A 10,979-nucleotide genomic window follows, 5' to 3' on the forward strand; every position below is an offset into this window, starting at 1 on the left:
CCACCAACAGGACAGATGTATTCAAAATTCTTTTTAACATGTGAATATTTTTCAACGGTATCATTCATCCAGCATTTATTTACTGTTACTGTTTGCCAGGCCCTGTGTTAGGCATGAGAAATACTGAGATAAGGAATATTACGCCTTTAGATACATGCCTTCTAGTGTAGCATGTTTGTTGTAAAGAGCGAAAAAAAAGGTGGTGTTGTGATGATTTTACCATAAAAGTTAATATTTTTTATTTCATGTACTTAGCTGTTTTTATGTATTATCTTCCCCAGTCTATCAGTGTATAACCTCTTTATTTATTTATTTATCTATTATTTATACATTCAATTGCTATACATCATTTAGATTGCAAAGAGACTTTTCCCAGCATGATATTCATCTGAGTCCAGTCCAGATGAGAATACTATACACATCCTCATCAACAGATAATAAGCCATATATGTATCCCACAAATGCCTTATCTCTGTTTTTTCCCCCAAATTTCCTTTCCTATAACCTGTTGAGATGGGAACTATGGTTCACACATTTTGCAGATGTAGAAATCTTAGCTAGTAATAATGCTACCACATTTTGCTTTTTAATGGTAAGGCTTGTAGATTTCATTTTGTTTGTATACACATCCAAAGAAAAATCTGCATTTCCATGTTCATTACAGCATTATTCACAATAGTCAAGATAAAGAATCAACTTAAATGTCCATAATGGATGAATGAATAGAGAAAATGTGCTATGTAGGCACAATAGAATACTACTTGGCCATTAAAAATATGAAGTCTTGCCTTTGTGACAACATGGATGAACCTAGAGGACATTATGTTAAGTGAAGTAATTTAGCACAGAAAGACATGTACCATGATTTCATTCATATGTAGAATTTCTGAAAGTTGATCTCACGTGAGTAGAGAGTAGTCAGGATACCAGAAGTTGGAATGGGTGGATAAAGCAGGGTATGGAAAAATATTGGTCAAAGGATACATAACTATAGTTAGATAGGTGGAATAAATTCAAGAGATCTCTTCAATAGCAGGGTGACTGTAGTTAATAATGACATGGTGTATTTTTAAATTTAATTGTATTTATTAATTTTTTACACTTCTTAAATAGTTATACATATTTATGGGGTACAGCATGATTTCTCTCCCCCCTCTTCCTCTGTCACACACACACACAAACACACACATACACACACACTGAGTAATTATCAAATAAAGGCAATAAACACACCAACAATCTTTTTTTAAAAAGTTAATTCTTAACATTTCATTGGAAGAGGGTTTCTTTTTTTATTTTTTAAAATCTATTTATTTATTTACTTTTTTTCTATACATTCAACCGCATTATTTAGCTTAGAAAGTGAACGTTTCAATATGTGAACATTTCTCCCCGGTCCAGTTGATCAAAATATAACACTACCTCCTTGTCCCGACAATGCTCTGTCTTCGTATCTCTCCTCCAAATGTCCTTCCCCAGGCCCCACTCCTCCACACACACCACATCTGGCATTCACACCCATCTCTTGAGTTTGTACATCTTTTAACCCATCAGTTTCAGTCATAGAGTGCAGACACTTGGTATATATTAAGTTGGGACATACAATGTCTCTCCTTCATAGCCTGGCTTGCTTCACACCAACAATCTTAAACATTTATTATTACTTTGTGTTGTGAATATTTGAAATCTTTTCTTCTGGCTATATAAAAATATACAGTAAATTGTTATTGGTCATCATTACTGTTCTGTGCTTTAATACTCTAGAATTCTTTTATCTAACTACGATTTTGTATCTGCTAAGCAAGTTTCTCTCTTCTTCCTCTTCCTCTCCTTCCCAGCTTCTGGTAACCACCATTCAACTCTCCACATCTATGTGATCAAATCTGTTAGCTCCCACAAATGAATGAGATCATGGTGTATTTGTCTTTTGGTACCTGGATTATTTCACTTAACATAATTTCCTATAGGTTTATCCATGTTGCCATAAATGACAGGATGTTATTATTTGTATGATCGAATTATGTTTCATTGTGTGTATCACATTTTGTTTATTTATTCATCCATTAATCGACACTAAGGTCAATGTCTTATGTCGGCTATTGTGAAGAGTTCTGAAACATAAGAGTGCAGGTATCTCTTCAACATACTAATATTTTTCCCCTTTGGAAATATACCCAGTAGTAGAATTTCTGGCTCTAAGGTAATTGTATGTTAGTTTTTTGAGGAATTACCACAGTGTCTTTCATAATGGCTGTACTAATTTACGTAGAAAAGTTAAGTGATGGTGTAGTTTGGTCAATATTGCAAATACCTAGAGATTGTATTGCATTGCCATCCGCAATATATGAGAATGTTTCTCCACAACGTCACCCACAGATTGTGTTGCTGTCTTTTAAAATTTTTACCAACCTATTAGTAAATAATAATATGTTAGTATAGTTTTAACTTGTAGTTATCTAATTATGGGTGGAGTTAAATATTTATTCATGATTTAAAAATAATTTCTTTTCTTTTTCTTTTTTTTTTTTTTTTTTTAGTTTTTTTCCATAGGGCGTGTGTGCTCACCAGAGAGAGAAAGAGAGATAGTGAGAGGGAAAGTGAGAAATCACCCCAAGAGAGCACAGTCATGCCACAGTTCCTTCTACTCCATTCTCCTCTTGGGATTTTGGGCACACACACATACAGGCCCAGCGTGATTCTCAAGCCACCAGATCTGGGTCTGAGGTTGGTCAGTTGGGAGTCCAGTGCCTTAGCCACAATGCCGCTTGCTGGTCTCATTTGAGAAAAATTTTAAGGTGTCTTTGGAAATCAGGTCTTCATTTTTTGATTGTGTTTTACTTCATATGTGCCTCAGTTTGGAAGAGTTCTCTGTGTTAGCCCTTTGTGATACATATTACCAACACTTTTTTTTTTCATTTGCCAATTGTCTTTTATTTTGTTACAGTTTTCTGTGCCATAAAAATTTAATTTTTTTATATAGCCAAATTTTTCAAAGTTTCATGACCTGTTGGTTTCCAATTTAATTCAGTTGTGGTCTACACTGAAGTTAAGGAATTCACTGTATCTTCTTCTGGGACATGGATAGTTTCAGTTTTCACATTTTTAAAAAGTTTGTTTCTTTCTTTCATGAGAGTGAGAAAGAAAGAGAGAGAAAAACATCCTCAACAGGGTCTTATTCCATGACCCACCACCCAAGATAATCAGGATCATGGATACACAATGCCTGACATTTACAGGTGAACCTGGAGATGAACCCGCAACCTTCCACCTGAGTGAACATCTCTTGATGTACGTTCCCTCTACACTACTGACTGGGCCCTCAGTTCTTACATTTTGATCCCTGTTATATTTGAATATTATTATTCTTATATACAGTGACATCTATCTGTCTATATAATTTTAAGTGGCAAATAAAAATTGTATGTATGTACAGTATATGAAAGTGATGTTTTGATGTATGTGTACATTATATTGAATGGAATAGCTTTTCCCCCCTTAATGACTAAGTCATTATCCCAGCACCATTTATTAAACAATGCATCTTTGTACTTAGTGATGGGAAGCTCTGTCTTTAACACTAAGTTTTTATTTCTGGGGTTCCTAGTCTATTCTACTTATCTGTTTGTGTGTTTATTCATTAGTACCACATTCTTTTAATTACATTACTTGACAAAATGTTTTCTACCCTTATACATCTAAAATTATGGTTAAAAAAGGAAGTGTATAAAAAGATATGTATATATCTCTGAAACAATGTTATATAGAGAAGATTACAAAGGTCTGAGTCCTTACAGGAGTGAATTAATTATTTCCTCTGGATAGAGGGATATAGGAAGAACTCACAGACCAGGTAACATTCCCCATGGGTCTTAAAGTTAGGACCAGTCGTGTAAAACAGAATATAAGACAAGCTTTTCAAAGCAAAGCAAATAGGATGCAAAAGGTTCAGGTTTATGTCAAGAAAGAAAAACAAGAGGCTGTTGCTCTGTAAGTGAGCTCATAAGGGGACCTAAATTTCTTGATCTCAGGATCTCCCAACCATGTCCTTGATGTAGTCAGTACTACAATGAACACATACTGGAACTGCCACTTAACGTGCTCTCTGCCCATTCATTCATTGTTAGTGTATGCTTATGATTTTGTTGCTCCTCTGACACTAAAAATGAAGTAGGAACACTGAAATTGGCATTAGTTAGACTGGCAGCGGTAAAGTCAGAGATTTATGGCTGGTATTGTTATCCTGGTTAGCATCCAGAAGCCATGGGTAGTGGCAGAGAGCTGTGACTGCATGAGCCACTGAAGGAGGAGGAGGTTCGGGGCTAAGACACATCCTAGTCCCCATTATTTTTTTAAGGTTGGAGGCCAATTTCCTGAGACCAGCGAGTCATTCACTAGAATGTGTTAGCGTGGACACACCACTCTGTGGATTTAAAATGGAAAAGGTCATGCTGAGGGATAAAGATATGGATAGTTAAAAAGATGATAGGTAGATAAGAGAGATGGGAGCATGGGGAGAGGGGAGAGGCAAAGAGGGGAGGAAGAGAGAGGAGAAGAAAAGAGAAGGGAAAGGAAGATAAGGGAAAATTTGGTATGATTTGTGTTTGAAGCAGAATTTGCAGATTACACCATACGAATCAGAAACTGTGCTAAGCATTTTTTACGTGTTATTTTTGAATTCTCATAACAGTCTTAGATGATAGTTACCCTAGTTATCATTACCATCCACTTGTTTGTATTTGAAAACTGATAGGGATGTTGACAGCTAGCTGAAAGTCACACAGGTGGTGAGTGATAGCTGAGGGTTTTCTAACTCCAATGTAAGTCTCGTTTTCATTTTAAATCTACTTGAAAAATCTGAGTATATTAGTTTGATCTCAGTAGAGATTAAACTACAATTATGTAGAAAGGAAATGGACATAATATAAGCTCCAAAATTTAACTTGTGGATTATTGAAAAAAAAATCCTCTGTAGATTGTTAGACTATATCCTTAACAGCACACCTAGAGAGGATGCAATAATGAAATTGATAAAGTTGGTTTTGGAAATAGGTATAAACACAAATGGCTGACATAGTGCTGAAATGGTTCAGTAAAATAAAGTCAGTGAGCACCCAGAATAATGTGGCTCAAATATCCTTATCTGTGATCACGTGGCCTGATTCATAAGTCATTCAGAATATCTCACAAGAGACTTACACTCAAGCAGAGAGTGTACTCCCCTGGGAAGATATCAGAATTTTTGTAGACTGTTATACTTGTATTCTTTAGCTTCTTTTTGCCTTGCACCATCTTTAAATTATTTGCTAATACTGAGAAAAATTGTTGATTTATTGCTTAGTTTGTGAGAATATTGTTGGGGTAGGGGAGAAAAGAAAGACAACTAATAATGGAGAGGACCATCAATGTTTCTTGTCCTTTGGGCATACTGTAATCATTAACAGCACGTAGTTTGGAATCAGACATCCAGGTTCAGATTCTAACTCTTCCACTTACTAGTGTTACTTCAGGTGAGTGATTTGACCTCTCTGAATCTCAGTTTTCTCCTCTATACAGTAACAAAGGTGAAAATATTTACCTTAAATGAATATTTTGAATGTTACTGATGATAATGAAGATCTAAACAGAAGATACGAAATAGGGACGTGTGTGTGCGTGTGTGTGATCAGAAGCACTGCATCATAAAGACCATCTTACTAATCCCTTTTATGAATGAAGAAATTAAGGCTCAATATGATTGTTTGATATGTCTTAGCTTGGAAAACTAGCAAGTTGGAGATCTAGGGTTTGCATGTAGGTGCCAAGATAACGCTACAAGATGATTTCCTCTGAATCCCCAAAATGACGTCTCTGGCCTCATGAAGAGTGCATTACTTTCCTGCTCAGGAATTTCCTCAAGGCACTCTTCATATCTTTGTTTCTCAGGCCATAGATAAATGGATTCAGCATGGGGGTCACCACAGCATACAGCACTGCTGCAATCCTGTCCTTGCTGGCTGAATCTGCAGTAGAGGGAATGAAGTATACCCCGATAGCAGACACATAGAACAAGCAAACTGCTGAGAGGTGGGAGCTGCAGGTAGAGAAGGCTTTCCACTTCCCACTCGCTGACGGGACTTTCACAATGGCAGCCACAATGCGAATATAGGACAGAATTATGAGCAAGGGGATCAAGATGGTTAACGCCCCTCCCCAGTACATCAACACACACTGGTTGGCATAAGTACTGGAACAAGAGAGCTTCAGCAGAGGAAGAAGCTCACAAAAGAAGTGGGGGATGGTGTTGTCAGTGCAGAAGGACAGCTGAGCCAGCAGAATGGTGTGAGTTAGAGAGTACGAGTGTGCAAGGACTAGGGACATGCCCACCATAAGGGTGCAGCATCTGGGACTCATGACCAAGGAGTAGTGAAGGGGATAGCAGATGGCCACAAGCCGGTCATAAGCCATCACTGCCAGGAGGAAAACATCGAGACCAATGAACCACAGGAAGAAATGGATCTGGGACAGGCATCCAGCATAGGAAACAGTATGTACACAAGTCTGGGTGTTCACCAGCATCCTGGGAACTGTAGTAGATGATAAACATAAGTCAGTGAGGGAGAAGTTTGCCAGGAAGAAGTACATGGGGGTGTAGAGGCGTGGATCAGAACCAATGGCCAAGATGATGAGACTATTCCCCACCACAGTGACCAGGTACATGCCCAGGAAGATGCCAAAGATGAAAGGCTGCTGCTCCTGATGCTCAGAGAGGCCCAGAAGAAGGAACTCTGAGACTCTGGTGTGATTTCCTGGTTTCATGTCGCGCTGTCTTTAAAGAAGAAAATGGCAGACGACAGTTAAACTTTTCTTTCTTTAATACTATCTCAATGGAAATACATAATAAAATAAAGATAGCATCAGAACATTATCTGTGCACGATCTTATTGGAACCTGAGCCTTCTGAGGTATTTGAGGTCATTATTGTTGTGCCCATTTTATTGATGCAGTAACTGAGTTTCTTTGAAAGAGGCAGAAGTTTAAGTCTTGGCAATTCTGGCTTTAACGTGTGTGACTCACCTTTCTACTAATCTCTGCTTATCTAACTTGCTCATTTACTCGCTCCACTTCACCGAGTGCTTACTGTGTGTCAGCTCCTGTTCTCAGATAAATAGCAAGGTTTCTTACCTCATGTATATAATATTCTACTCAGAGAAATTGTTTCATAAACAGACACAAAAACAAGAAAACCAGTGCTAGTATGAAACCAATATAGTAATGGCTAGAAAATTATTTTAAGTTGTAACTTACTATAGAGGAATGTATAAAAAGGACCCAGTTAAATAAATAATCAGTTGGAAGAGTGTTTTAGATGTTGGGAACCGTGAATGAGAATTTGAGAATGAGCATGTGTATTGGGGGAAGAAAGACTGCAGGTGTGGATCAAGGAAGGTGAGCAAAAGGCAGCGGTAGGAGAGGAGGTTGAGCAGGTGAGAAGGAGTAGGTTAGTGTAGGTTTGGATGTTTTTTGTTGTTGTTGTTTTTAATTTTACTATGGGGCACATGTGCTCACCAGAGAGCGATAGAGAGAGAGAGATAGAGAGAGATAAATTATAGCCACACACAATCCCTTCTCCAGTGTGTTTTTCTTTTTCTTTCTTTCTTTCTTTCTTTCTTTCTTTCTTTCTTTCTTTCTTTCTTTCTTTCTTTTTTCTTTCTTTCTTTCTTTCTTTCTTTCTTTCTTTCTTTCTTTCTTTCTTTCTTTTTTCGTTAATATTTTTTGTTTTAATTTCTTTAATACAATTAATCACTATACATCACTTAGCTTATAAAGTGAATTTTCCCAATATGAATATGCTTCACACCAGTTCAGTTGAGGATACTATACACGTTATTATCAGCAGATAATAACCCATTTCCCATGTGTTTTCAAGTTGCCAGGCTTGAGACTTGAACCACACAGTAGGCTATGAGGGGTTCAGCTGCCTTAACCACCTCACCATCAGATCGGCCCCAAAAGTTTGGACTTTATTCTCAGTACAAGCAGAGATCTGTGTGTGTGGGTGGGTGGTGAAGCAGCAGGCAATCATGGTCAGATTTATGATAGGGAAATACCACTCTGCCATTGAGTAGAGACGGCTTCTAGGCACAGCAGCACCAGCAGGGAGGCCAGCAGGAAACACATTTAGGACTCAGGGTGGTAGTGGGGAAGGTAGACTGAAGGGGATGGATCTGGGCTGCTTTAGAGAGTTTAGTAACTTGTCCATGAACCCTTAAGTGTTAGCGCCAAGCCTTAGAGGTAAAGCCTTTTCACTCCTCCAGCTGCACAGGGCAGCTAGCATTAAAGCAGTGAAGTATTAAAATTCTCTAAAGTAAACAGGAAAGATTTAAAGTGATTTACTCTATGAATGGCCTTTCAAAGTTATACAGCTAAAAAATACCTGAGAAACAATCTCTAGAATATTTTTTAGATGGTAGAATACCCAGGATATCTTGAAAACTTAAGATTGATAGGAGGGGGCCCAAAATATGACTCAGTTTTTCTAGAAAGGGACAGAATGGAAAAGGCAAAGACTTCAGAAACAATTTGTAGGATTAGACATATAGAAATCATTTGCTATGTGCTTACTATGTAACAATGACTTATATAATTTAATCCACACAAACAATATGCTATATAACTTTCCCCTACATTTTCAGATCAGAAAACACAGAGCTAAGAGAGCCTAACTGACCAGCCTAAGAACACACAGCTAATAAATCACCATTGAAATTAAGATCTTTCTTCTACCAAACCTGGAAGATAGTCCATGATACAATTTCACTTCATCAGGCAGGCATACTTTTCATTTTTTTCCTCAAGGATATTATAAACATTAACTATTTGGGGAATGTAACCTTGTGGAATAGATCCATCCTTTAGAATGCTTCCACAGCAAGCCTAGGAAGCTATGTTTATAATTTTTTTATCTATTCAAATATTACCATTGCCTACCTAATTCCAGAAGTGCCTGTGGACACCAGATATTTAAGGTTAATTGAAACAAACACAGCACCTGCACTTACAGGCTGATTGAGAAGACCGACAATAAACAATTTTAAAAAAGAAACATATAAGTATGCTTCAAAAGGTTTGTGGAATCAAAGTATGCATTTATTCAGGTGCAAGAAAATTGAAATTCATGCTTAGTTCTTTTCATAATATTCATTTTCCATTAACTCTTCAAGTATGGACCTCTGTTTAGTATTGCAAAGGAGAAATATGGTGATATCATTGAGAAAGTATAAATAGAAGGTTTAATTTAGAGTTGAGAGAAAACTCCATAGAAAAAGTTAAATATAATTTGAGATCTGGAGTACTAACTAGCTATATCGAAAGTAAAAGTGGGAAGAGTAAGGATATACATTTTCCAGCACATGCAAAACTCCCAAGGTGGTAAAGATTGGGAAGACCATTGTGGCTGGAGAATAGTGAGCAAGATGAAGAATTACATGAACCATGACCCAGGTCCTCTGGTTACAGATCACTGAATGTGGAGTCAGTCAAATCAAACCAAGTCAGTTGGGTTATCTTTTCAAAACTTGGAGTCAATGATACTGAGTTTGGCCAGTTAATTTTAGGCTATGAAGATATAAATTCACATAGAGCTGGAAAAAGAGGTGGCATCCTGGCTATCACAGCCTTGTGTAAATCTTTAAGATGTAGCTTCTGAGAGTGAATGTAACACTCTAGGAGGAAAGAGCAGTCAAGAGATTTGATATTCCAGAAAGACACAGTTAATTTTTTTTTTTTCCCACTATAACAAGAGGTGGAATGACTTAGTGGTCAAGAATGGGGACTCTGGAGTAAGGCAGACCAGGATGTAAAACCGACCTCTGTCATTTATTAGCTACAGGCAAATGACAAAACATTTCAATGATTGCCACAATGACAATAATAGCAAGAAGAGTTAGCAAGTTTTGACTCTTAACATTCTGTCCCAGCACTATGCTACAAATGTTCTTCTCATCATACTGGATTTTCTCAGTTTTATAAGATAAACTGTATTTCAGATAAGGAACTGAGCTATAAAGGAGTAAATTAATTTGTCTTAAGTGACCTAGCTGGTAAGTAGAAAAGCTCAGCCTTGAACTCTGGTCTATTTGATTCAACACTTACCCAGCAGATCTCAACCAGTCTTGGACAATGGCAAATTTACATCACAGCCCTTTCTGGAGACTCAGCCTTTTGCTCTTAGAAATGAAAATGAAATTCAGTGTTAAAGGCAACTGTGGTATACATTTGTAGTGTCACAATAAATGAAACTAGAGGCCCCTGATGGGCCTCGTGGGAGAATTTACTAGATTCAGAGGCCCCAGACTTCTTGTTAGTGGGAGCAGAGACTAATTGAGTCTGAATCCCTATAGAGAGATCGTGCATTGTTGTTTTCAGGTGGAATTCCTGTCCCACTGTCGACTGTCAGGGAGTGTTTCTCTTGTCCATCACCCTGGGAACATTGCTCTGGTCTTCCTACAATTACAATTCACTTAGATGTGTCTCAGATGGAAGAATTTGGGTAAATGTTTCAGATGGAAACAATCAAAATGATGCATCTATTTGCTCATCTGATTTTGACATTGTCTTAACCCAAATATCTTGACCAATATTCAAATCTTTCTCTGTGCTATCCTCTGTACAATGTTAATTAGGGTACCCTTTGTGGAACAAAAATTCTTAAATTTAATGTAAATCAATTAGCTTTATCTGATTTTGCTCAATAATCTATGTGTGAGGTTCATTCATGTTTAATATGTATTTGTTTTTTTTGTTCTGTTTATATTTTTATTATATAAATATGCCATGATTAAAAAATCTATAATGTTGTAAATAGACATTTAAGTGTTTTTCTAGTTTGAATCTACTATTCTAGTATTGTAATCATACTCTATTATGACTAGGGCTTCTGTGAATATTCTTATGAATATCTTTAGTAAGTATATATATATATATATATATATGTATATATA

General features: G+C 37.0%; 1 protein-coding gene across 1 annotated transcript; it reads right to left on the bottom strand.

Moving 5' to 3' along the window:
- Nucleotides 1–5,853: 5,853 nt before the first annotated feature.
- Nucleotides 5,854–6,795, bottom strand: LOC102474371 (olfactory receptor 24). Its single transcript, XM_006150503.1, has one exon. The coding sequence runs from the start codon at nt 6,793–6,795 to the stop codon at nt 5,854–5,856; it is 942 nt and encodes a 313-aa protein (XP_006150565.1).
- Nucleotides 6,796–10,979: the final 4,184 nt, after the last annotated feature.

The sequence above is a fragment of the Tupaia chinensis genome, unplaced genomic scaffold (genome assembly GCF_000334495.1).
Source record: "Tupaia chinensis unplaced genomic scaffold, TupChi_1.0 Scaffold000289_1, whole genome shotgun sequence".
Taxonomy (NCBI): domain Eukaryota; kingdom Metazoa; phylum Chordata; class Mammalia; order Scandentia; family Tupaiidae; genus Tupaia; species Tupaia belangeri.

Coding starts and splice junctions, on each gene's coding strand:
- LOC102474371 (XM_006150503.1), bottom strand. CDS start 6,795: ATGAAACCAGGAAATCACACCAGAGTCTCAGAGTTCCTTCTTCTGGGC.